The following is a 27,797-nucleotide window of genomic DNA, read 5'->3' as shown; positions in this document are numbered from 1 at the left end:
AAGTGCCATTTTGCTCCCAATTCAGGGGAACGGAACTAGTTCAGTAACTTATTCGTGGTGTATTGTGGTGTATTAGTGTACGATATTAAGCTGCTTTTGCTAGTGTAATGTTTTCTAATTGACTGTGTAAATAAATGTATATTCTTTTACCAAGAAACCTTGAGTAAGTGTTTGTTTGAACCACTGTATTTGTTGGTCCCTTTGTGTAACTTGTTCTACTGCTCACTTAAACTCTTGAGATAAGTCTGGCTGCTCAGCCAATGCTACCACATAACTGTGTAGTACAGGCTTGTACCAAAGGTGAAATTGTACTGACACTTGCAGTCTTCATTGCATGTAGTGTTCCCAAAGGGTACTGCATGTGATTCTGCCTAACACTCTGAAATTGCAAAAGGTTGCTGCAGTTTCATTTGTCTGTGCTCTTTAAAAATTACAGACAACACCCCTGCACAGTCTCTGTGACCCAAGAGTCCGCGGTAAGCTCCTCCCAAGCGCTTAGGTGCATCGCTAGCCTACCAACTATCGCTGGGAATTGCATTGCTTGCTGCTGTGCTGTGTGCATACGACTGTACTCTCACCTGCTGCTGCAGTGCCAGCCCCGACACCTGCCTCTTCCACAGGAGGGGAAGGAAGGATTCAGCCTTCTGTCTTCCTGCTGTCACCAGCTGTTTCCTCTATAAGGCCTCTGGCCTCCTCAGCGGCTGGCGGAGACGCCTCTGCTTCTGCCGCCCTGGCGGATACACAGGGCACAAACACTCTTTCTAATGATGTCTGACCTTTGTCCAGACCAGCAAAGGTGCTAACAAATCTGGACATGTGTTTGACAAAAGCTTCTCCAAACAAAAGCCCTTTAGCTGCTGCAGTGGCCTCAGAGGATGCCAACTTCCTGAGTTTCAGGTCGGTCTTTACTAAAATCGATCGTCTGCACTCCGCTGCTATCGTACAGTTGGCATTACTTATTAAACAAACTGCTCTTTGTGCCCAGTTAGCCAGAATATGCACATCCATAGGCAGGGACCTCTTTGGTCTCTTCCACCATTTTAATGATCTTGGCCAATGGACCTATGGAATCGGAGAGTGTGTCCTGGCATGCTATCCATGAGCGCTCAATGCCCTTTTCAGGTCCTTGGTGTGCTTCACCATGAATGAGTCCACCTCCAGAGTGTCCGCTACTTTATCCGCCATAGAAGGTCTGGGATATTGTGCCTTCAATTAGACTCTCACCTCCTTATTTAGAGGCGCACACAGTCGCTTGCTCAAGTACCTTTTGGCCTTAAGTGGGGGCTTCCCCTCCAAGGATCTCGGGTGGAGTAGCAGGTCTGGATGAAAGGGGTCGACCAGGGAACTATCTCTGCATTTCTAAACGCTCTTATTGTGCCTTTTGCACGTTCTCCTTCCTGAGGAGTGGCAGTGCCCTCTTGGTCTTTCTGTGGGCTAAGGGGTATGTATAGCTCTCAACCATTTGTTTTGCAAAGGCGGGTGAAATCACCCAATTTTGTTTTTGGCGGGTGAGATGCCCATTGGAATGAATGGGCACGCAGGAGGCTTGGCGGGTGAGTCAGCCTTTTAGAATTGAGAGCTATCGGTATGTCACCTTGTCCCTTCCATCACGCCTTTCCCTTAGTATGCCACTATTTTGTGTGTCCTTTGCATGATTCGGACAGTGGTTCGCCACTGGCCTTATGTTCCTCCTGCCATTGTCTCTTGCAGGCTCTGGGCCTCACAGTTGTCAGCCCTTGCGAAAAGGCGACCCAGCCTAGGAGAAAGTCCAGCTTATGGGATAACGGCCCTACCCCTGCCCATGCTGCTTTCTCCATCATCTGTCCCAGAGAGGGGTCCTGCAGAATGTTTGAAGGCCCTTCTCTGCTTTACTTGCTGTCAGAGGATTCTACTTCTACCCAGGCCATATTGTGTAATGCACAGGAGACAGACAGCCAGCAGCCGCAAGGCGACACACAGGCTTTTTATTATTAAATTTGATTTATAACATCTCACAATGGTTGTGAGGCTATTTCTTCACTTGTTTAATGTCTTTGAAGTCATTTAAACTGCACATTTTACATCAGCTAGTCCCGAGATTGGTGGCATGCTGGAGTTCCAAGTGCTTTCAACCATTCAATTACTGTAAGTTATGAAATATAAGGCAAGAGCCTAAGAGGTGAGATGCCTGAAGTCATTTTGAAGCAATGAAAAAACGGATTTGAAGCAGATATAAAGAAATATTTAGGTGGCATGCCATGTTAGAATTGACACTGAAAAAGGTCTTGCAAGCCCTGCTTTCGGATTAGGTCATAATAACTAGCACCAAAATTGTTCCACCTTAAGCGTTGGTGCAATGGTAGAACTTCCAACTACAGTCCATGAGATTGTGAGCTCGAGGAAACTATCGGAATTTAATTACATTTTTTTTTATATTTGATTTATAACATCTCACAATGTTTGTGAGCCTTTATATTCACTTGTTTAATGTCTTTGAAGTCATTTAAACAGTACATTTGCCATCAGCTAGTCCCGAGAGCAGTGACATGCTGTGGCATGCTGGAGTTCCAAGTGCTTTAAACCATTCAATTGCTGTAAATTATCCCTTAAACTGTACATTTTACATCAGCCAGTCCAGAGATTGGTGGCATGCTGTGGCATGCTGTGCACATTGGGCTCCTACCCCTTCTCAGCGGATAGGCGGAGCCCGGGAGTGGCTCCCAAAGCGACAAGCTGATCGTCATTGGCACCCCTGAAACAGCATACACGGAGGCAGCACTGCAGAGGGGTGTGCGACGGTGCCATCAAGAAGGTGGACGCATCAGGAAGGGAGTGCTCGAGGGAAAGCAGCCAAGGAGCCAAATGTGCTGATGCTGTGACAAGGCAAGTGCAAGGGAGGGACACAGGAGAAGGAATCTCCAACTGTATAGCATAGCAACAGCAAAGAGGTCTCTAGTGGGAGAGACAATCCACAAACACACCCAATGTATATGCAAGTGGCCCAGGGAGGGATTAAAGAAAAGGACACAGGAGAAGCAACGGTGCCAACACCCAGAGAGGGAAGGAAGCAACACCTCTTAACACACCACAAGGGTAGATCATTGGGATTACCCCAAAGGCCACAGATGGCAGCAGGAACGAGATAAGTGCCCGGCAAACCAAAGAGATAAGAGAGGAGAGGAAACCCATGAGACAAGAAGCCACCAACAAGCAAGATGACAGACAACCCATAAGCAATTGCAAATTCAGGGGAAGTACCTTTCCCCCAAGCCCTGTGCCAGATGTTGAGGAGTTATCGTAACATACCCCACAAGGCCACAGGGAAATAATGATCCGATATAAACCCTGCACTCGCCTACTGCAGTTTGAAAATTACACAGAAGAGCAGGGCTCTGAGATCCAAGAACGAGACGCTGAAACGAATAATAAAGCAAAAGAATGGGCTGACCGACGGAGAGGAGCAAACAAGTCAATGGGCCTCATTAGGAGGCTGGCAGTCGCGGAATGAACGGCACCGGTAAGGGACTGGCACCGTTCATTCCGGGCCGCCACATTATGAGGTCTGCAGCGGGTCCCGCTCTGGACACCTGGCCAGACCAGACGTGCAGTGCGGGACCCCCTAGCAGACCAGGATGCTAACAACGGGCCCGTCATTAACGGGCCCGTTGTTAGCATCCTACCCATTCCCATTGAGCCCTATGCGGGCTCCATTGGGGATGGGGATGTAACGGGTCCGGGTCCTGAGAATGGGAATTACCGGGCCCGCTAAAGTCGGCATGGCCCGGTAATTCCCTTTTTCTGGGACCCAGACCTGGTACCCGGTTTGGGGGTAGCCATGCCGGTAAGAACGGCATGGCTACCTCCAAAATCGTAATGAGGCCCAATGATATTGGTGGGAGAACAGGTTCTGGTCCGCCAAAGGCAAGAGCGGAAAACAAGACACAAGGTACGACCCCAAACCCTTTCAAGTAACAGAAACACAGGGATCCATGGTCACAGTGACAAGAGATGCATGTGACATAACCCGGAATGCCTCCTTCCGCTGACTGCCTGCTGAGGAGACCAAGACACCAGAACCAGTGCCACCAATAGGGATCAATGAACTGACCTCAGTAAGAGAAGAAGTACCATACAACAAATGGACCAACCCTCCAGAAGAAAACCGATCAGAGACTGATGAAGGAGGGTCACGGGAGACCCGTGAGTCCCTAGGGTGACATCACCGGGTCATTCGTAAACCTTCTGAGTTCATCGATTAAATGTGAACCTGAGAAGCATCACGATAAGCAGAGGGGAGATGTCGTGGGGAGGAAGTTAGGTTTTTGTTAGGAATAGGGAATATAGAACGTAAACCGGGATTGTGGTTCTGAGTCGTTATTTCTGGGTATAGGAGACCTAACCCCAAAACAGGCACATGGGCCAGGGTAAACACACGGGCTGTGGTCAAATGGCAGGCCCCAAATTAAGCAGGCACAGACACCAGTTGCTCACTCATTGAGTCTGCTGCTGCACTGTTTCACGTTAGGGCAGAGGCCCCTTTTATTAACTACAGTCATGGCGAAGTCATGACCCATGTCCTTAAAGGAGCGATACATCCATTTAAAAGGGCAACACCACACTCCTCCTTTTATATAACCAAATAACTACAATAAACATCAACCATATGAATGGACAGTACAACATTGGGTGCATTCCAGTCCGCACACCCATTACAGTCTTGGAGGCAGGTGGTCCTTTCGGCACCTGCCGATCCTAGATCCCAGTATCAAACTCTTCCTCCGGGGAACCTCACTCCAGTCCTCCCACGCTTGCTTGTGATGCCCCTGGGCACTTCCTTGGGCACACGATAGGAAAAAGACTTCACAAACGGGGTGTCCTCCCTCTGGTGACACCAGCTGAGCCGCAAATGATCTGGGCAATCTCCTTCCCATTGTCTGTCCAGTGTCTTCGTTTGAGGCTGTGGCCTGTGATGAGGCTGGACAGATCCTCGCAAAATGGTCTTCTTTTCCGCACCTCCTGCATGTGTGTCCTTTGGCCGGACACTCATGTGCGTGTGGCAAGCCCCATCCACACTGTGGGCATAGCACTGCACTTGCCTCTTTCCCCAGTCAATCCCCTTTCCTCAAGGCTTGATTCCCAGCCATTTTCCAACAGCGCATACCTCCTCCAGCTTCACTCGATGCATGAAATCCACCAGCTTCAACTGCTGTCTGGACACGCCCATGGTGTACGTTCTTACCTCCGCCAACTCCTGGGGCCGGCCCAGCTCTAGGATCCGGGCTAAGGTTATACCAGGTTCTCTGAGGACCTGCTTCCTCAATTTGGCCGAGCTGAAGGCATAAATGATTTGTTGCCTGATTTCATCATCCTCATTGTTGACCAATGCACAGGATAGTGCAATGTGCTGCAGCCTGCCATGAAATGCATCCAGGATTTCTCATTCCTCCTGCCTTGCAGATCTCATCCTGAACCGTTCATAGTCACAGCTGATCATGGGCATGAAATACTCATTCAGCACCTCGATGGTGGCGGCATACGATAGGTCCCTGGGCCGCAGTGTTTTGAACAGCTTCTGCACAGCGGGACCCACTGAATATAGCAAGGTCAGCCATTTCGCCTGCTTGTTGATCTCAACAGCGTCAAAGAAGAGTTCAAGCTTTTCTACCCATGCAGTCCATTGAGGTCGAAGGCCGGCAGTTGCTCCCGTGACGTCAAAGCCACTCAGCGGCGCCAGCTGCCCTTATTGACGGTGCGCCCCACCCCCTTGGGCACCATCTCCATCATCTCCCATGACGTGTTTCAGAGGCTAGTGTGGCCTTTGCACGTACCAGTGGGTGTGCCACCGTGAATCAAAGCGTGTACTGGCAAGGGGGCGCACGAGCACTCGCTAGGAGCCGCAACCCTCTGCTGTCTTTACTGCTACCTGACTGACCGTCCAGCCAGTGCAATTGTGCACGCCACGTCCCTTCTCCAGCAAGCTTCAGGACACTTGTGCTTGCAAGATGTGTCCAGACTGCCCCAGGCACGACCCAAACACCTGAGCATGAAGTGTCAAGAGCACCTCATTGAGACAGGGTAAAAACTCTACTGAACAGAACACACGTAAGACCGTGATTTAGAAGCATAACTAGGTGGTGCAATATAAAAGACTGAAGGAAATCAGACTCGGTGCGGCACTCATGGGAGACCTGCAGGAAGAAAGCACACACAATCCCAGCGCAGACCCACCTGACCAAGCTGAGAGGGTCCACATATCTGACTTAGCTGAGAAATGTGAAAGAGTTGGGAAAATGAGAGGTCCCAAGAAAGCTGACTAACCAGAGAAGCCCAACAGAGCTGAGAGAGATGACAAAGCACAGAGACACCAGAGAGCGGTCAATGCTGAGAGACCCCAGAGAGCTCGGAAAGCTGTCAAAGTGGAGAGAGCACAGAGTGCTTGGAAAGCTGAGAGCCTTGGGAGAGTTGAATAAGTTGAGAAAGTTGTGTGGTGCCAGAATTCAGAGAGACTGGACAAGGGGCACAGGGCAGAGAGACATGTGGAGTATATCTAGCCCAAAATGGTGACCCGAACAGAGGGTGTGAATATCTGGCACTGGAGAGTGAGCTAGGCACTATATCCCTGAGAAAGCAGTCAAGGCGCTGTATACTGGAGACTGTCTAGAAGGTCAAGAAACCAAATGGGGCTATACCCTTCAGACTGTTTGAGTGACAGGAAGCAGGCTAGGTGGTTTATTCATGGGGCTGTCTTGAAAAGGTTGAGGACAAGGCAGAGCACTTTAACTGTGAGAGTGGGTTTAAAATAGACAACCAGAGGGAGGCCAGTATCCCTAGGAGACTGGGGAACCATGATTCGCTATAGCAATCACCCACGAGTTGGGGGCGTACATGGCCTCTAACAGGCCTCGGTGAGGGCTGCACTCCCTTACTGGCCATGTACACGCCCCGACGAGGGAGTGATAGCTATTCGTACCCAAGATTTGCCCCGGGGTGCAAATGGGAACTTAGGGACTTACTCCCTTTTTCATGTTAATGGCAGCGGCCGCAGGCGGGAGGATTAAAGGGACTGGATCACAAAGCACTGGTCCAGCAGGTAAGTGTGGCTGGACCAACGGGGTTGGAAAAGGGTTCGAATGTCAGGGGGAGGGCAACAGGGAGAGGCTCTCTGTTCCCTTCCCACAATCAAGATGGGCCGCCCAGGGAAGGGCCTTGGGTGGCTGGAAATAGCAGGCGGTCCATAGAGTATTCTCGCCCACTCTTCCAGCCACCTGATTGGCTGAGCGCCCTTCCCCAGGTGCGAATAATCTTAACCCCAACACTACTCCTTTTGTTTGCTTCGATCTGAGAGAAGAATATCCTTTACCTTTTTCGAAAAACACCTAGAACCTGTAGGCCTTTATCACATTACCCAACCTGGCAAGAACAATGGGCCTCATTACGAGTTGGGCGGTGAGGGTAATACTGTTACTGCACCACCCAACTATAAATTGGCCAGAAATATTGAGAATTCACCTTCAGCTCAGAGCTGGAAGTAAATCTGCCACCTCTCTGCCAAATTTCGGCAGAATTACCGCTGCTGTAATTCTGCTGAAATCCCGTAAGTAGTACTATGGACTCCAATGAAATAGGGAATAACACTGCCACCACCACTTGCAATCTGGCGTCAATACCGCTGGGCCAAGTGACGGTAGCAATATTACAGTTCGGTGGTATAATGGCAGATTTACCGCCGAGAAATCACCGAACACGTAATGAGCCCTTTCGAACCAAAATCATTTGCTGTGTGATCCGCTGGCTGCAACACGGGACACTCGAATTATTGATCTGCCATGTGTAGCGCTCATACCTGGTACTGCTCGACAGCTTCTTGGATGGGGATCACAGTGTGGCCCCTGTGCTCCCTGGACCGGTCGCAGATCGTGCACACCGCCCGCTGATCTTCCTCGCAGAAGAGTTTGAGCTTTTCATCGTGCTGTTCACAGAGGTCACCGTCCACCAGCTGAGAGGCAAACTTCTGGGTGATCTCCACCAAGTTAGCCAGCTGCAAGTTCCTGGAGAGGTCTGTCTTTCTGCAGGCCTTCCTGCACTGGGGACAGGTGGCTGCCTCGGCCCCCCCTGCTCTCTCCCAGGTCAGGGTGATGCAGGCCCTGCAGTAGCTGTGGCCACATTCGATGGTCACCGGATCGGTGAAGTATTCCAAGCAGACAGAACAGGTAACCTCGTTCTGGAGGTCTGCCACCGGGGCCGCCATGGTGCGTCTGGGGCTGTCTCCTCTGCCCTCAGCAGGTCTGTGCATGAGCCACTTTCACTTTCGGTTTCTTATCAGCTTGTTGTCAGCAACTGTCAAAGGTCGGTGCGGCGCTGCACTTTGAACCTGGTGCTCGAAAGGAACTGATAACATTTTGGACCTGTTGAACCTGTTTGGGTTTCAAGAATAGACATGCTTGGATGAGTGTGCAAAACATAAATACAGGATCTTTTTAAAACCAGTGCTGTTTACATTTTAAACTGGGTACCTGGATAAGCCAGAATTGCAGACAGCCGCTCATTAGTTCATAGCCATGATCCCTTACCCCAGGCAACCCACGCCCAATACCCGTGACACCATGGGCACCCAGTCCTTTATCTCTCTTTGCATTCTGGAACTTGTAGTCTGACAATGCAAAGAAAATAAGCATCGACAAATAGCCGCTAGGCGTGGCTTTGAAAATGTGGACCAGATGGAAAGTCAGACCTTTTGTTGGCTTTGACGAAGCTGGCTTGCGTGCTGCTTCTTATAGGGCGTTATTAAACATGAGGTAAAGGGAGGTTTCCGCAAGAGTAATGAGTTCCCTTCAGTTATTCCCCATTTTACAGTCCCATAGGACTGCAGTGCGAATGAATACGGTTTTTTGTGGAGAAGATCTCTTCCACTCAAAACCATTTGCTACTTAAAGATTTTCAAAGTGGTACTCTACATTTCGTTACCGCCACTTTATTACCGCATCGCCAACCTCGTAATGAGGACCACAGTCATGCATTTGCAATGCCAAAAAAAAACCAACAACAACCACAGTACACGTGGCTAACTGGGAAAAGTGCATGCAGCGTAGACCAAAAGCCCAAGGTGAATGCAAAGCTAAGGACATGAGGTTTCAAATTAGCGGAAAGGGGAGCTCATAACACATTGGAAGTGCACACAGGACACACACACACACTCACACCCCACTGCATCCCAGGGGTGGGGACTCATTCATTGCTCCACATTATGTCGACCATCTTTGTTCAGCCCTGACTTTTTGGACCAGCAGCACTGTGCATCCTAGGACTTGTAGTTTCATGTGCCGCAAGGCTAGTGCTACCAATCCGAGGAGCTACAGTGATGGTGCTAAAGATGCCAAGACTGGCTAATACATGTCATATATTACACAATGCTACTTGCTAGCTGTGATGAAATGACTACTTCTCTGCAGGAGCCGAGGGATGAGTAGTTGCTAACGTGCCTAATCAGCCCCACACTACTACTAAACCAGTAGTGAGTCCAATCAGATAGGTGAAACGGGCACATCCCCAGGGTATACCTCCTTTGGGTAGCGCCGGTCAGGGCAGGGTATACTCTTCAGGAGGCGGTCTGAGCCTGTTCAGAAGCAATCAAGACATCAATAGTACTGTGTAACCAAAATAAAAGAATGCCAAAGCAATGTTCTATGAAAATAGGATCTTTAATTAAACATACAACTAATACAAATACTACTGGTCCACCCCTATAAGGGAAGGCGCACAGAAATCAGACTTTAAATTAAAGGGGCAGTCTTAGTTTGTAGACAGGGGTTTGTGAGCAATTTCCACCGGGCAAGGGCGTAGAATGCCTGGCTTTTTTTATTTGTATTAATTAATACAATGATGCAGGTTATCTCAGAGAGGGTGATGTACCAACCACTCCCCATCTCATAAATTGCATGCCGAAGGCCTAGTGCCCTGTTCCCTCCTGATCTGCATTGCCTGCTCTCCAGTGGCATGGGGCAGGTTCAGAGGTCACAGGAGCCCTTTTGGCAGCTGACATGAGAGCCAAGACACTTCAGCAAAGAGGCTGCATTTAAAGTCTATGCTCTGTTTCAAAATCACATAGTCATGAGTGATAACTATTCTGGTGGAAGTTTAAGCTCTAAAAATAAATCGATTCGAGCTTAAGGTATGATGGCTAGTAATTCACCTAATTATAAGAAACCCCATCTAATTTGTAGCATACATGTGTCAGCACTGTGAGCCCAGGCCAGCTGCCGAAGGATTGTGTGTATTCTGGTTAGACACCCTGGCCATGCAGGGCAAGAGACTAAATGGGTTTGCCTCTCCTTTGATCCTTTATGATGTCAGCTGACAACTCTCTACAGAAAGTCAGCCCCTCAGAAGGGATTGTCCCGGAAAACAAGCATCAAAGGATACATTCTATACGTCTACGACAAAAGGACTAGCATTACAACAGGGTGTTGCATACGAAAGGGCCTTTGATACTATGGGTCCGAGAAGGGCCGGGGTGACTGCAGACAGAGGCATCTCAGCATAGTTGGAGGAGGGCTCCACCATCTTGTTTCTCGCTGTAAACCTCTTTCCCTCCTGTCCCCTTCACTTCATTTAGCACAATGCACTTTGGGTATGATGCCACTTGTCTCAGGGACAGGGATTTGACCCATTAAAGCAGAGTTGCTTTTGTCCGATCACCTATCGACTTTTGCCTTTAAAATAAGGGGTCTCCCACACATTTCATTCATCTCTTGGCTCCATCCCTTTGAAGAGGAGAAATGGGAGTGTCCATTCCCTCAGGCCAAGCCGCCTATTTGGAAGATGACATTGTGGCTAAAAAACTAGCGGCCACGCAAGGCTTCACCTCCTCCCACTGCCCCGAACGCCGACGCACACCGCGACCAGGCTCCACCTGTGAAACCAGGCCAAATCCCGCCCAAGATACATGACGGGAACCAAGACGGAGCTGGAAACTATTACATGGACCAGCTCGACTAACCACCACTCAAGCTAAAGCTGCCATCGTTAGAAATGACATGATGACATACCAAAGTCAGACAGAAAACATATGGGCCGTTGCTCCTCAATCACTCACACACCAATCTACACGAAGAACATGTCCAGTGCTATCTGTTAGCGGACTGCACCCACACACACACACACACGTGCATCTTTATTATTTTCCACATAGGCCAGCAACCGCATCGCAGAAACGCAAGATGCCGGAAGAGTTTGTGTATATGCTTGCAGATGCTTAATGATACTAACCCCATGGACGGGACCCTATGGACAGGCGGAAGCACAAGGGACCACACCAAGCACCACACCCGCCACCCCCTTTGGATGCTAGGTTGGGTGCACAACCCAAGCCGAAGTAGGCCTCGAAACAGAACTGACAGGCCAGAGATGGCCCACAGAGACCTTGGAGCTACAAGATGCTGGGAGCGCAGAACAGCCCCTGGCAGGAGCCACCTCAGCCAAGGTCGCAATGTTGCAATCCACATTCCACACTCGCAAAGCCAAGGAAACACCCGCCATGACTTTCCTAAGCAAAATACAAATCAAACCGTCGTAATTCTGCCTCAGCAACTGTCTCTTAACACGTGACCTGGCCGAACTGACATAATGCCAATCCCCGGAGACTGAAGGAGCACTGGTGTCCCACGTCTGGGACCATGCTTGCAACAAAGTTCTAACAACACATACACAGGCAGCGCTGGGAAAGGAGCACTCTAACGGCATCACCAGTACCTGTCCATTGTTTCTCACAGACACATAGGGCCTCATTACTTGGGTCCGGGTCCCGCAAAAGGGGATTTACTGGGCCATTCCGACCTTGGAGGGCCCGGTAATTCCCTTTCGCGGGACCCAGACCCGGTATGTCCACATTCCCATTTGAGACCCCATAGAGCTCAATGGGAATGGGGAGGATGCTAACAACGGGCCCATTGATAATGGGCACGTTGTTAGCATCCTGTACTGCTAGCGGGTCCCTCTCTGCACGTCTGGTCTGGCCAGGCGTACAGAGAGGGACCCGCTGCAGGACTCGTAATGGGATGGCCCGGTATGTACTGTGCCGGTCCCTTACCAGCACCGTTCATACTGCGGCCGCCCTCGTCGTAATGAGGCCCAAAGTCATACATTGTTGCCAGCACCAGGTACATCGCTGGCTGGGAACAAAGATGGTCCAAGGCTTGGGGGCTCGCTGATGGACCAATCAGGACACGGGGTGGCTAATCACTGAGGACAAAACCACATAACCAATCACTAACCCTCTTTATGTATCACTTTCGGTGTAGCCATTTTTGGGGATGAACCAAGCGTACCACCTGACCTCTTATCCACCAATAACACCTTTCTCCATGTTGTTATGCTATACTGATCCTACCACATGGGAACCAACCCGGAGTGGTGATAGGTTTGGAGACAAACTTTCTCAGGCGACGCAAATTGTTACATCACACAGGTAGAAAACGGGCCTGCGAGCCCGACTCGGATGAGAAGTTGCCTGGAACCTATCCTCCATGAATTGTCCCTGCTTGTTTCTTCTAATAAACAGCAGTAACCAATTGCTCTTGTGTGGACCCTCTGCGTCTTTGGGGTGCGGAAGGAGTTATGGCCTTACGAAAGCTGGAGGTCCGCGGACCCCGGGTACGGCTCTGCCGACCACCAGAGAATCCCCTAACACGTTGGAGGCCCCAGTAAGATCGTAAGTGATAAGGTAGCATGGCAACGCAGCCCCCTCCACTGTTGCCCCCTTTGAGTACTACAGGACCATCGCGGAACTGCGACACAACCGGACAGAGCAACCAGAGATTGGTCATCGGGAGCCGATTAAAAAAATGATCCCGTCCGTGGTTGGCGAGTGTCCAGATGCGGTCCAGAAGAGGGGAAGTGGAGAGCCGATTGGGAGGGGTGTCCGCAGCCGAGCGGCATTGCAGACATGAGCCTAATGTGAGTATGGACCACACAACAAGCAATATTGTGTTGTACGGGTGGGGGGAGGAATTGTAAATAGGGTGGCGGGTGGTTTTACATTGTCGCAAAATTTGGTGTATCGATGGTGATCGGCACGTGAATTGTAGTAGGGAACGAAGCAGAGGTAGTCCCTTCTGTGTTGATGAGCATATTGGGTGGGGTAACGAGTCCCGACGTGTAGGACAGAGTGCCGCGCTGATTGGTCTGGATAGTGAACACATGTATGGGGATGTGGTTTTTCTAAGAGTCAGCGTTGTAGTTCGATGAGTAGATGAGGATTTCCTATTAATTGAGTGTTTTAACTCAGTGAATAGATGACGGAGTCCCGCAGCATGTAGCTAGAGACTCTCTCAGATTGTGGAAGATAGTTGGCTGGTTAAGTTCCTCCAGTGAGGGAAAGTATCACACGTGAGGCGACGCAGTGGGTGCAGACGCAACTATATTGAGAAAGGTGATTGATAGCGTATACTCCACTCCAGGTGTAGTGGGAAGACAGCTGTGGGGATTGTGGGATCTTATTATGGGGAAATTATTGAGCATAACCTGTTTATAAGTCCTTTTTGTGGTTAGCTGGTGACGTCACCCATAGAGTATTGCACAGGCATAGCGTTATTTTACGCAAGAGTGGAGCCACGGCCAATGGCTATGACAGGGTGCAAATGAACCGGCGGCCGCACACAGAGAATGCCGGCACGTCCTCCAGAGGGGTGTTCCGGGTAGCGGTGCAACCCGTGTTGGTGGGCTGGTACGAGACTACGCAACACAGGCTGTGAGGGAGCAAAACAGACGAGAGTTTCGAACAGTAACACGGGAGTGCCGAGCAGCGGCTACCCCGAATGGGCGGGACGGCCCAGGAGCACGCCGCGCCGGGTGTTGGGTCGCAGGGGACCTCACACATGATGGGCCGAAGGGGGCCCTAGAAGCACAGAGGGGTGTGTCAGAGGATGGCAGCCCAGTGCATGACAACAGAAAGATAAACATTGAAGAAATTAGCAGGATTTTAACGCACATTTTTTCTTTCCTGCTGACAGCGGAGAGTTGGAAGTCCCCAATTAGGGGCCAGGTAAAGATGATACGTATTTAAAATGACGTACTATGGGGAGGGACCCAGCATGGGTGTCACACATTGACAACATCACTCCAATACATTTGTAAAACTCTGCCCACCTACAGAGATAGGATAGTAAAGTATAGTGTAGAGTGGAATAAAGGTACAGACGAAACAATAAGAATTGCTTGGCCGCCCAATGGTAGTTTTTGGAAGGAAACTCAACATTCATTGCTAGAGTATTTACACAACACATACAAGGGGAAGAAGTTAGCGAACTGTTTAGAAATTTCCCAGCTTTGAAAAATGTTTCAGGGATATGGCCCAGGGATGATGAGCATATGAGAAGTGAAGGATGGTGAAGGAGAGGGGTGCGCTCCGCCTCATGCCCCTTCCAGCGGTGTCCCGGACAACGCTGAGGAGAGTGAGGAGGAGGATGAGGGATTGTACCCAATGAGAGAATTAAAGGAAGCAGCTGTCATGGTCATGAAGTCAGGGGCACAGCCATGCAGGGTTGCATGCACAGGAGACCTGGGTGGACACTGTCCTGGCGCCTTTGGCACCAGGCTCATGAACAAAAGTAAACAAGAACATCCATTTTACACCAAAAAGCTTTTATTATGGACATAGCACTTCAGATGCATTAACCTTGATCATTCCATCCATTAAGCAGGATGCATTAACCTTGAACATTCCATCCATTAAGCAGCCCCAAGTGTATTCTTGGATGTGGCTGCTAATGGATTGCCTTCCACATGCTCACTCTCTAGCAGTGGCAGGGTGTGGCTGGTAAGCCAGCCCTAATGGGTGTGCTCACGATCTTAGCTATATAAGCTGCCCCAATCCTGAAGACAGACGCTTTGCGTTATTCTGCACTTGCAAGCAGCGTAACGCTCACACCGTCAACTGAGGTCAGACTTACCTTTGAAGATCCTGATTCCTCGACATCCTGCTTCCTGCCAACATACAACTGGGGGAAGCTGTTCTTACCTATACATCTCTTTGGCGAACCAAGTATTAATCTTTACACTTTCCGGAACGCCGAAATCTTCATCTTGGCACCGCAGCACGACACGCTCCATCGTCGACAGCAGCGCCTGCAAGGGAAAAAAAAAGACAAAGTTAGACATCGAAAAAACAGTCAGTTTAAGGTTGCGCTTCGCCATACTTCACGCTTTTCCTTAAACCATCACTTACCTGCTGTCGAACATTGCAGTAGCATCCATCTTCCATCCGGCCCCATCTCGCATCTCACAGTTGCATTGAGGCCGCATTTCCATCTAAGGGAAGAAAACAGAAGAGAGACATTATTGCAGGCATAAATAGGAGCAACATATAAAGACATTAAACAGAACGAACAGCATCACAAGAGCTCAAGAAAGACTTACCAATCATATGAGAAGCATAGTCGCAGCTGGACTGGGCTAATCCTTATCAGGGATCAGTGAAGGAACTAGATCCCATTCGACGCGCCCCTGCCAGAAGTAGCAGGACGGAGAGCTTATCTTCCATAATTCACTATTGAGATTTATGGGCTGGTGTATGCTCACAGAAACCGTACTTTGGGGTGAAGGGTTTGAGAGGTACAAAAATCACAGATTGGCATACTTAGACACTCTTATATCCACACAGGAGCAGTATCACCACATACCACCGCTCACAGCTTTTCTACTGAGGGAGAGGCCTGAAGGGGGTGATTCAAGTTCACGGAGGGCTGCAACTGTGCTCCAATACCTCCGCAGAGACCAGATGAGCGTAACAGCAGCCGAGCCCCGAGAGTTTACAGTGGAAGAGGGATATTCGAACCCTACGTACAACCCACCACCGTATGCCCCGGTAGAGCATTACCGGAATACCCCGCCTAAGGAGGGCACGGTAGGTATGGAAGGGACACAAGTGGATGATGGCAGCATAAGAAAAGCACAGCTTGAGTCAGCAGGTATAGGGACGGATGAATGGATAGCAGCACACATACTATTAAAGCTACAGGGAACGACCATGGGAAAGGAGGAGGGGGCAACCAAGGCAATACAAGGATTTGTTTGTTGAGAGTTTTGAACGGCAGGTAATTTATAGCCCCACAAATCCCTATTTTTCTAAAATGGGACTGTGGCGTCGCTATATTGAAGATATTTTGATCATGTGGAATGGTTCAGCTGCCCTGTTTAATGAATTTATGGAGTGGATTAATTGTCAAAATCGATACCTCAAGTTCACTTCTTCACAAGAAAAGCATAGTTTTTGTCAGTACATACACTTCCCTAGCCAACCAAGTTATTAAGATTATTAGGAAGAATTGGCATATCTTGACGGGTAGAGAATGTCCACTTGAACCTCCGTTATGTGCTTTTAAAAGAGGGCCTAATTTAAAAGATCTCCTCACGAAAAATGACATCTCTAGAGGCATTCAACAACAGAGGAGTGTCGCCGAGATGTGGGGTTTGCCAAAAGTGTTAAGACACGCACCCTGTGGACACTGTGTGAACTGTCATCTAACTAGTAGAACCACACAAGTTGACCTAGGTTTAAAGAAACTATGGTCACAGGTGACATTTACTAATTGTAATACTAGCAACGTCATTTATGCGATATGGTGTCCATGCAAGAAATTGTATATAGGCATGACAAAATGTAAAATCAAGGTGAGGATTTCAGAGCACAGGAGCTGTATAAAGAATAAGGTATCCACAGCTCCAATGGTAATCATTTTTTGATGATGGACCATGGAATGGATGATATCAGGTGGACAGTGTTGCTACACATTTCACCATCTAACAATGGCGAGTCAGTAATTAAACGACTACAGGTGAAATAACAATGGTTTATTTTTTTGTGTAAATCAGGGGTTACAGGGCTGAATGAGGCTGTTGATTGGAACAACCTGGTATAACGTTTTAGTCCAGAATTTTGGTTAATTATCTTCTTGTCTTAATTCTAGTATGAATTTGATAGACAGCATTCGGCTCAAGGGTATTATTCCTAGTAGAAAGAATAAGAATTCCATCATAAGATAGGATTAATGCACGTTCCGCTGGGCGGAATATTAAGGAGCCACAAGTCTGTACGTGTTAGCGTTTATGGGGCTTGGTCGGTCCTGATACAGCTTCATCAAATTGTTCCATAAATGATAAGAAAGATTAACATTGTTACCTGTTTATACAACAGTAACACCGTTGCTGCACAACCATAAACCAGTCGCGGAGTGGTTTCCCTTCACTAACGAATCTTGGTTTACAATACCAGGGATCACGTGATTCATCACATATGCCTTAACAACAACCAGCTGCATAGAACGGTCGCCTTTAAAAGAGCACCATTGTTGGTAGACGCTGCAAGATCAGGTGACTGGCGATACGTGACCTCGAAATAGGCGGAAGTGAGGGAATGCACGAGGCGTAGTTTTAAGGAGTGCCGAATGACTGCTCGTCCAGCCCCCCTCTCTCTTTCTTATTCTTACTGCGTGTCCGTCTTCTCACTGCGTTTTCCCTTTTTTTATGTGAATAGGACTTATCGACCGTTGTGTCGCAAGAAGGAATTATCGACCGTTGTGTCCTCTGCTTTTGCACTATGGTTTAGGCTTTGCTTGGAAAAGAGCAGTTCCACTTTTACTAGACGCATCAACAGTGAGACCGCATCCCGATTGCAGAGAGGTGGTGTTACCATGAATAAGGATCGACTTACCATAGCAGCACAACGCGGGTTAACGGATGCCACCAAGCAGAGGGTAAGTCAGGTTCACCAACCCTCACTAGTGGTACTCTCTGTTGAGAGTAGTGAGTCCATTGGTAACACATGTATTTCTGTTGTTGCACCAAGTGGACAATTTATTAAAATATATCTCTTTATATGTATTATCTAGAAAATAAGTAAAACTTTCTGGGATTGAGCTTGAGTGGTACGGTCGATGCTGATTGGTGTGTTTTTGTTAACAGATTGTAAGTCTACTTTGAAGACGTTTCTACGCATCCGTTGCAGGTGTTAACAACAAATACTGTCAAGGTGAGCCAACAGTAGGAGATGTATTGCTCCTTCATGTTCTGGCTGTTTTAATAGTTAGCAGCGTAATTGATGGCTATTTTTTTTTCATGCTGTTTCCCTCAAGGTTTATGAAGAACACTACTGTGAGGAGTGTGTAAGAGTGTGAAGACCTGTTTGTCGAATTTCCCCTGAAGAAGTTCTTACATCTTGATTATACTGTTGAAAAAGAATGAAACATGTTGGGTGTTTTGTGGTGGTGTACAATATGACAACACCTATTAATAAATTATTGAGTTAAGTAGCACCTTGAGATTATATACACAAGGATTCTCCTATTTAAGATACTAGATGTTTTAGGAGAGCAACCTGCAAGTTGGGGGCTGTCTTATTTTTGTATTCGACAGATGTGTTTGACATCACATGGGGTCTAATTTTGTTTCAGTTAGAAAGTGGTTGAGTGAATTGTCTATTGTAAGTTTGTATAAGTATACTTTGTGAGATATAAAGAAAGAACCTCGTTTTATTATTCAATTGCACTTTGTGAGATAAAAAGAAAGAATCTCTTTTTTATGGCAGACGTTATTCTGCACTCTGTTTTAAAAGTGGTGTGAACCTGTATTTTATATATTGATATAATAAAGTTTTGTAATTAATTGACAGTGTGTATGGTGAGATTGTTCTAATTGTTGAAGGTGCATAAATGAATGTGTCTTGTTTTCCTGGTGGGGTTACAGCATGGAGGCAATGAGATTCTCAAGTTTAGAAGCTGTCGCAAGCCAGTAATTGGGGACGAATCTCGGGGCTGTTAAAATGTCAGTGTCTTTCTATTGTTTTTTGGCACTGCAGACAATAACACCGTCAGCCACACACTCTCCATATGTCAACAGATTCAGAGATCTCCCAGGGCGCAGAAGGAAGTGGTCAATAATAGCGCAAAACAAGGGACATTCATGCCAACGTGGGGGGCATAGGGGAACAGGAGACACGTCTTATGCACACAACAGCATAGACCTCCCTGACAGGTTGTCCGATATGGAGGATGACACAGAAGACATACAGACTGCACAGCCTAAACGCACAACAGAGGAGATAGCTGAATACACACAGATGCCCTTATTGGAAAGGGGAGGGACAAGACTACAATATGTACCTTGGAAGCATGCCGACAGGGAGAACGTTAAGTGCAGACTGCTCAACCTGAGTGGAGAGGAGGGGAAATGGATATATGAAATGGAAAAATTGACTGCAGGGAACAGGCTCGCAGTGGGTGACGTAAAGGGGCTCTTGATTTCAATTTTGGGTGATGCGGCAGATGACATCTGGAAGAGGGCGGGATTCCCTGGAGTGACTATTAATAACACATTGCATGACGGGTCGCCCTTTGCAAACTGTAGACACGCAATATGGCAGGCCTTAAGGGTACAATACCCTGACACGTCAGATATAGGGGCGATTACGTCACGCAAGATGCGAGACAATGAGGATCCGGTTATTTACATCCAAGAAATCCAGGAGAAGTGGCGCCTGGAAACGCGGGAGTCGTGGGACAAAACTTTAGCTATTTTTTTTAATCATATATTGATACAGGGACTCCCAGAACTCGTGCAACGACAATTGAAAAATGTGGTGGGGATGGAAGCAAAGGCGTGGCCAGAGATACAACTGACTATAGTACACCACTGTAGACTATGGCAAGAAAAGATGAAACAGAAAGAGGAAGACAGGAAGGCAGACGAGGCAAAACTAGTTCAGAAGAAACTATCAAAATACGCCCTAGAGGGAGCACTCATAACAAGCCCCGTCCCACAGGCGCAGACAGCCGTATCGCATCAACCACCACAGCCCAGGCCCCAACAACTACCACAACCGCCCCCATATACAGCACAGCAACAAGACACAGAACACATGGGAGGAGGTTACATGGCTACGGGCAATGGCTACACAAACAACTATAAAGGGAGAGGAGGGTCAAACAGAGGTAGGGGATTTGCACCACTGGCACACCACTCGGGAGGAGGGTTCTGAGGTTACCGCCAACAAGGGCCACAGGGATACAGGGACGGCACAGATGCATTTCCATGGCAGGCAGGGGAGCCGCCCACATGCTGGACATGTGGGCTGGTAAGACACATATCACGCACATGCAGGTCAGGCACAACTAGGGTGGGGCGAACAAGGACAACAGGGCTACCAAGGGGGACCAAGTGGATACTACCGGCAAGATGCCCAACAGACTGCCCAGATGTGAATGGGACAGCAATATAACGTGCCACAGCCACATCAGCACACATACGCAATGCCTAATGCACAACAGGTGCAATAGCACCAACCTGCCCATCAACAGGCACAGCAGAAAATGGGGATGGCACAACAACAACATATCCAGACAGTGCAGCAACTAACACAACTACAAGACAGTAAACAACAACCCAAGGACACAACAGTACCAATTACACAAATGGGAGGAGTGACGATCATGGGACATAATCCCTACACGGGTAACGGACAATCATTACACCCCCAATAGGACAGCCCACAGACTACCTCGTTTGGTCCCATCCTGTCGGTAACACCTAACCCTGTGGAGGAACCACGCATTAAGGTGGCAATAGGTGACAAGACATTCTCTTTCCTAGTAGACACAGGGGCTACTAGGTCATGCATAAGGGAAGGGAATTTTAAATTGTCAGGCGATGCCATGCACACTCAAGGATTTTCTGGGGCCCGGGGAGTGGTTCCTGTTACGCTCACCTGGCTCCCACAGGGGCGTCGGTCAGACCCGGACGGCTGCAGTCTCCACCAACGTGATGCGTAGTGCAGAGATGACTAACTGGACTGGCCCTCCTAATCTTGTCTGCTTGACCCGTAGAAGTATTCTCCTTATATTCTTGAAAGATGAGCTCTCCATCCTGCATGGATTGCAGGGGCGCGTTGATGCCAGTTACTTCACTGTTTTGAAGGCGTGGGAGAGTTCCGGAGAGTATTGACTCTGAGGTTCCTGGCAAGGACCAGTAGTATCAAGTTCATCGAGTTCAATATGTCCGATGTTTCACTCTTGTCCCCCTCTTCCTTCCTTGTCTTGCAGCTGAGATTGTGAGAAGATGCTCTTGTGGCAGCTGGTGGCGCTCAGGTAAGAGTATGTATTACCCGACGCTGTCCGGTACATGTTGCACGTTTTTTAACGTGTTGTTTTCTCTCTCTTTGCAGGTGCGGCACATGAAGATGTGGAGAGTTTTCTTTCCTCTTTGTTTTAGGAGCTCCAGATTCGAGGCGGGCGTGGCAGAAGACTGGATGCAGACTGCAGGCACGTTGAGCGTTACGCTGCTGGATGCAGAATAACGCGAAGCGTGTGCTGCTGTTCGGGCGTGGTTTAAAAAGCCTCCAAAGTAGTTCCAGGTAAGAAGTTCCCCAGAACCACGCCCAAGTAAAAAATAGTCCATGTAATACAATAGTCCCATCCAGGCCTCACGTTGGCTTGGACTCACTTGCAGCATGGTCTGCATCAGGTAAGTAAAGTCTATGAGCCTGGCGCCTATGGCGCCAGGACTGATTTCTATGATGAGCCTGGCGCCTACGGCGCCAGGACTGAACCCAAACAGCCCCCAGCCGGGGCTGTTGGGGTTTTAATAAGTATCTGGATGCCTGCTCCCAGAGCTTATGGTCTTGGTCCTGATGCCCGGGGGTAGGCATCATGACAGCACTCCCCCCCCAAGGCCCCTCCTAAAGTTGTTCTTCCCCTTGGCCCTGGTTTGTCTGGGAAGTCTCGATGGAATCTCTTCACCAACCGAGGTGCATGAAGGTGCATGAACGTGGTCACTAGGCTCCCATGACCTTTCTTGTGGTCCGTAGCCTTTCCAATCGATTAAATAAAAAAGTTTTGATTTAACCATCTTGGAGTCCAGGATATTTTTTACCTCAAATTCAGGTTCTCCATCTATCAAGATGGGGTCGGGTGGTTTGGTTAATCTTGTTCCTGGTTGAACTGGTTTTAAAAGTGAAACATGAAAGACAGGCTGAATCCGCATATTAGAGGGTAATTCCAATTTGACGGCCACCGGGTTGATAATGGCCTTAATGGTGTAAGGTCTCAAATATCTAGGGTTAAAAGTCCGAGTTCCCTTCTTTTGTGGCCAGCCAAACTTGATCCCCAATCTGGTATTGTGGAGTTTCACTTCTATGTTGATCAGCATTTTTCTTATATTTCTCTTTTGCTTGTTTCAAATGTTCTGTTGCCTCCTTAAAGGCTTGTGTAATAGTTGAGTGCAAATGACTAACTGCGGGAATTTCTAAGTGCTGAGGCGAATCTAATTCTGAGGTTCGAGGGTGATGTCCATATATGGTATAAAAGGGGCTTTGTCCGGTTCCTGAATGTACAGAGTTATTGTATGCATACTCGTAAATCCATAAAATATCTTTCCAATTACTTTCGGTCTGGTGTAGCATGCAATGTAGGTACTGTTCAAGGGTCTGGTTGGTCCTCTCCATCTGACCATTGGTCTGGGGATGGGGACTGGTTTATAACCTCACGTCGATTTGAGCCAATTGACAACATTTCTTCCAAAAATGTGAAATGAATTGACTACCTCGGTCAGAGACCAATACGGAAGAAAATCCGTGTATTCGAACAATGTTTTCGAGGAACTCCTTGGCCAGAATTGAAGCAGAAGGTAATCCCTTTAAAGGAATAAAGTGGGCCATCTTGGAAAAAAGATCCACAATAACTAGAATGGTGTTAAATCCATTACATGGAGGTAGATCTATCTGTAATAAAGTCTAACGATAAGGTGTGCCATGGTGTAGGTGGAATATCCAAAGGTTGTAAAAGGCCAGCTGGTTTTTTCTTCTGACTTTTGTTTTGGGCGCAAATGTCACAAGACATCGCAAATGACTTTACGTCTTTTCGCCAGGTGGGCCACCAGAATTGTCTCTTAATTTTAGCTTCAGTTTTTGTGATACCTGGGTGCCCTTCCACCAGGGTGTCATGATAATTGGAGATGACAAGTTCTTGTAGTTCCTTGTGTGGTAGAAATAGTCGCCCTTGATAATAAGGTAGGTCATTGATGACTGAGTAGTCCAGGCCTTTCTTTACCCAGTCCTGCAGGGCTGTTGGATCGAAGAGTTGTTGGATTTTTACATGAATATCCTCTAGTGTGTGTAGAGTAGTTATGCTAAGAATTCTTTGTTCTGAAATTATAGGCACCGGTTCCGGGTTTGCATATGCTTCTCCCATCCCTATTCGGAATAAGGTATCTGCTTTGCCATTTTTACAGCCTGGTCGATAGGTGATCACGAAATCGAATTCGGCAAAGAACAATGCCCATCGAATGTTGGCGCAACGATTGGGCTTTGGCTGTTTTTAAATACTGCAAGTTCTGGTGATTACAGTAATGGTATGCCTGGCACCGAGAAGATAATGCCGCCAAGCCTTGAAGGAGGATTTGATGGCTAATAACTCTTTATCGGTGACCGCATAGTTTAACTCGGGTGCCGAGAACTTTCTGGACCAAAATGCTACTGGGTGAAGTTGACCGGTTTCAGGATCCTTCTGGGACAGGACAGGTCCCATGGCTAAACTGGATGCATCAGTTTCAACTATTTATGGAAGTTCAGGGCGTGGATGCTTTAAGACAGGTGCAGACGTGAATTTCGCTTTCAGCTCTTGGAAGGCCTTTTCAGCCTCTTCGGTCCACAAGAAGCGTTTGTTTTTTCGCAAAAGTGCTGTGATGGGGTGTACAACATGTGAGAAATCTGGAATGAATCTGCGGTAGAAATGAGCAAATCCAAGCATGCTTTGTACCCCTTTAACTGAACTGGGTGATGGCCACTTGAGAATTGCGTCTACCTTTCGAGAGTCCATTTGGACTCCTTTTGGAGTTAGGATAAATCCAAGGAATTCAACTTCCGTAGCACGAAAAACGCATTTTTCCAATTTTGCATATAGCTTGTGCTAGCATAGTTTCTCAAGGACTGCACGAACGTGCTTAACATGGTCTGATTCTGAGGAGGAGTACACTACAATATCGTCTATGTATACGACAACACAGACGTCAATGAGTTCACGAAGGACATCGTTCATAAAATACTGGAAGGCTGCTGGTGCATTGCACAACCCGAAGGGCATCACCTGATATTCGAATAATCCGTACTTGGTGCGAAAGACAGTCTTCCATTCGTCGCCTTTCTTTATACGTACCAGATGATATGCCCCTCGGAGATCTAATTTAGTGTAGATGCAAGCGTCCTTTAGTTGGTCTAGTAATTCGGGGATCAGAGGCAGTGGGTATCGATTCTTCACCGTAATCTGATTTAATACGCGGTAGTCTATGCACGTTCTGAGGTCACCTTCCTTTTTAGGCACGAAGAATAAAGCTGAGGATGCAGGGGACTTGGATGGACGAATGAAACCATTAGCAAGGTATTGGTCCAAGTATTGTCGTAGGTGAAGGTTTTCGGGTTCCGTAAGGGTGTAGATCCTACTGCATGGAGGTTGTGCACCGGGTATGAGGTCGATTTGACAATTGTATGATCTGTGAGGTGGTAAGGTGTTTGCCTGTTCTTTTTGAAAAACATCCTGGAACTCTTGATGTTCCTGAGGTAACTGTACGACTGGATTAGCGACTGTGGCCAGGCCTTGGTTCAAGATTTTTTCCGGGTAACAGGTGTGTGCACAATCCAGGAAGGTTATTCTCTTCTCTCGCCAATCAATACTAGGATTATGTGTTTCCAACCAAGGTATCCCCAGTATTATTTGGAACTGCGGGGCTTTGATTAAATCAAACACAATAGTCTCTTGATGCCCATCTTGACCCAACAGTGTCATTTCTGTGGTGGAATGAGTTACAGGCCCAGAGGCGATTTCAGTTCCATCAACTGTGGTGATGACATCCGAAGAGGTTTTTTTGCAGAAAGGTAGATTCATCCTAGAAGCCAATTCGTGGTCCATATAGTTTCCTACGGCCCCGCTATCAATGTATGCCCTTACTGCGTGCATACGTGATGGCTGCCTTGGATCAATAAGGACCATTGGTATGATTAGGTGCGAGGTCTCAGTGTCCTTCTTCAAGCTCGGCAAGCGGACCTCTACGCTTGTCGGGCATGGTCGTTTCCCGAATCAGGTTCTGTTTGATTTCTATCAGCAACTCCGACTACTTTCTTGGATGGTTTTATAGGGCAATCCCGTAGAAAATGTCCTGAGGCCCCACAGTATAGACATAATTGCATCTGCTGTCTCCTTTCTCTTTCCTTTTGAGTTAAGGGTCCCTTTACGCCCACCATCTGCATAGGTTCTGCTGCATCTGTTCCTTTTGGGGGTGACGTTGGGTTTAACCAATACCCTATTCTCGAACTTAGCTCGGTCAGCCTTTCTATTCTGAAGTCGGTGGTCTAACTGGACCACTAAGTCTATATATTCTGCGCAATCCTGGGGTGGGTTCACAACTTGGGCCAAAACATCTTTAAGTTCTCCCCGAAGTCCACGATGAAATAGAGTAATTCGTTTTACCTCTGGCCATCCGGTTTCCACCACCAACCTATTATAGGTTGCGATATAGGTTAACAGATCCTGGTTACCTTGTCGTAGGGATAAAAGTTCGTTATCCAGGGCCTGTCCCTGGGAATGTCTGGCGAATAGTCTTTCCAAATGCTCATTTGAAAACCCTGAAAGTCCCGAAGAAGAGGGTCATCCTGATTGACTAGTGGAATCGACCAATCAGCTGCACTGCCACTCAAATATGATATTACAAAAGCTACTTTGGCTTGGTGATTTGGAAAAGCTCCAGGTCTGCATAAAAAGTGCAAGCGACATTGGTTCATAAACACGGCGAACCTTTTTGGGTCCCCAGCAAAGCGTTCAGGTCGAGCTAAAGGAATAGCCCCTGGTAAAACCACTTGCACCGGATTGCTCGATGAAAGAGGAGTTGGATTCCCCCCGAGTCCTGGTAAAGGTGTTTACCCTGCTTGGTTTTGCAGCAGTTGCCTAGCCAGATCGTCAGTGCGCTCCTTCGAGACAATCAGTTCTCTACTGAGGGCATTAGTCTCTTGGCGAGCGGAGTGCACTTCCGCCCTAAGTTCCCCCAATAATTGGGCCAGTTGGTCGGTTTCTGAGGTTTCCATAACGCCCGGGTGGGGATTTATAGAATGGCTTCGCGTTCTGTTACGCTCACCTGGCTCCCACAGGGGCGTCGGTCGGACCCGGACGGCTGCGGTCTCCACCAACGTGATGCGTAGTGCAGAGATGACTGACTGGACTGGCCCTCCTAATCTTGTCTGCTTGACCCGTAGAAGTATTCTCCTTATAATATTGAAAGATGAGCTCTCCATCCTGCATGGATTGCAGGGGTGCTTTGATGCCAGTTACTTCACTGGTTTGAAGGCATGGGAGAGTTCCGGAGAGTATTGACTCTGAGGTTCCTGGCAAGGACCAGTAGTATCAAGTTCATAGAGTTCAATATGTCCGATGTTTCACTCTTGTCCCCCTCTTCCTTCCCTGTCTTGCAGCTGAGATTGTGAGAAGATGCTCTCGTGGCAGCTGGTGGCGCTCAGGTAAGAGTCTGTATTACCCGACCTGTCCGGTAAATGTTGCACTTTTTTTAACGTGTTGTTTTCTCTCTCTTTGCAGGTGCGGCACATGAAGATGTGGAGAGTTATAGAATAATGCCTCCGGTGGTAAATCAGGTAAGTCTATGGTGATAAGAGGATAAGAGTTATATTTGTTGGTTTTCTCGGCTCGCCTGTTTTCTTTTGTCCCCCAGGTGCCGGAGTTCGGCGAAGAAATGATGGAGGCAGCGCCGAATCGAAAGATGCTGCGAGGACTGGTGAGTATGGCGCGGCGCTGCAGCTGGAGATGCGACACGTACAGAAATTATGTTCTTTCCAGGTCCGGAGGCGAGATGGATCCGGAATCAGGTGAGGAATTCGAAAATAGTTTGTTTTCTAACCTTGTCCTTTTCTTTCCTCTTTGTTTTAGGAGCTCCAGATTCGAGGCGGGCGTGGCAGAAGACTGGATGCAGACTGCAGGCACGGTGAGCGTTACGCTGCTGGATGCAGAATAACGCAAAGCGTGTGCTGCTGTTCGGGCGTGGTTTAAAAAGCCTCCAAAGTAGTTCCAGGTAAGAAGCTCCCCAGAGCCACGCCCGAGTAAAAAATAGTCGCTTAATAAAATAGTCCCATCCAGGCCTCACGTTGGCTTGGACTCACTTGCAGCATGGTCTGCATCAGGTAAGTAAAGTCTATGAGCCTGGCCCCTATGGCGCTAGGACTGATTTCTATGATGAGCCTGGCGCCTAAGGCGCCAGGACTAAACCCAAACATCCCCCAGCCGGGGCTGTTGGGGTTTTAATAAGTATCTGGATGCCTCCTCCCGGAGCTGATGGGCTTGGTCCTGATGCCTGGGGGTAGGCATCATGACAGTTCCATTTACTGATAGCATTTCCTTATCTGTCGGAGATCACGATTTATCTCTGCCATTGTTATACTCAAAACAAGCACCAGTAAACATACTCGGGCGTGACATCATGAGCAGATTGAATATGACTATCTCATTCACTGACAAAGGCGAATTTGTTGGACCCTGCTGGGAGAGTAGTCCTTTCTCAAGTCCTCCGGTTGTGAGGTGAAGGAAGGTGTTCCAAGGCAGAGGCAAGCTCTGCTCCCTAACCATCTCAGGGAACATTGGGGGAGCCTGCTGCTGGAGCTAAACCTGCCTCTTTTCTAGCTACCCTCGGGAAAAGCAAAAGTGCTAAATGTTCCTATACTTGCAATGGAACTTCCCTCAAATCTGGCAACCATCGCCTTCAAAGGTTTGCTCCCCTGACAGCAA

At 48.1% G+C, this 27,797-nt stretch overlaps 1 protein-coding gene across 1 annotated transcript in view; it reads right to left on the bottom strand.

Moving 5' to 3' along the window:
• LOC138580136 (E3 ubiquitin-protein ligase TRIM11-like) overlaps positions 1 to 8,390 on the bottom strand; it is a 188,886-nt gene extending 180,496 nt beyond the window's left edge. The window contains exon 1 of the mRNA XM_069650447.1: positions 7,823 to 8,390. Coding sequence (XP_069506548.1) covers positions 7,823 to 8,272 — 450 coding nt within the window. The 5' untranslated portion in view covers positions 8,273 to 8,390. The remainder of the gene's footprint in view (positions 1 to 7,822) is intronic.
• Positions 8,391 to 27,797: the final 19,407 nt, after the last annotated feature.

This window comes from Ambystoma mexicanum, chromosome 3p (genome assembly GCF_040938575.1).
Source record: "Ambystoma mexicanum isolate Mex_15411 chromosome 3p, UKY_AmexF1_1, whole genome shotgun sequence".
NCBI lineage: Eukaryota > Metazoa > Chordata > Amphibia > Caudata > Ambystomatidae > Ambystoma > Ambystoma mexicanum.
Note: the sequence above shows the minus strand (reverse complement) of the source record. Positions and strands in the feature narration are given on the sequence as shown.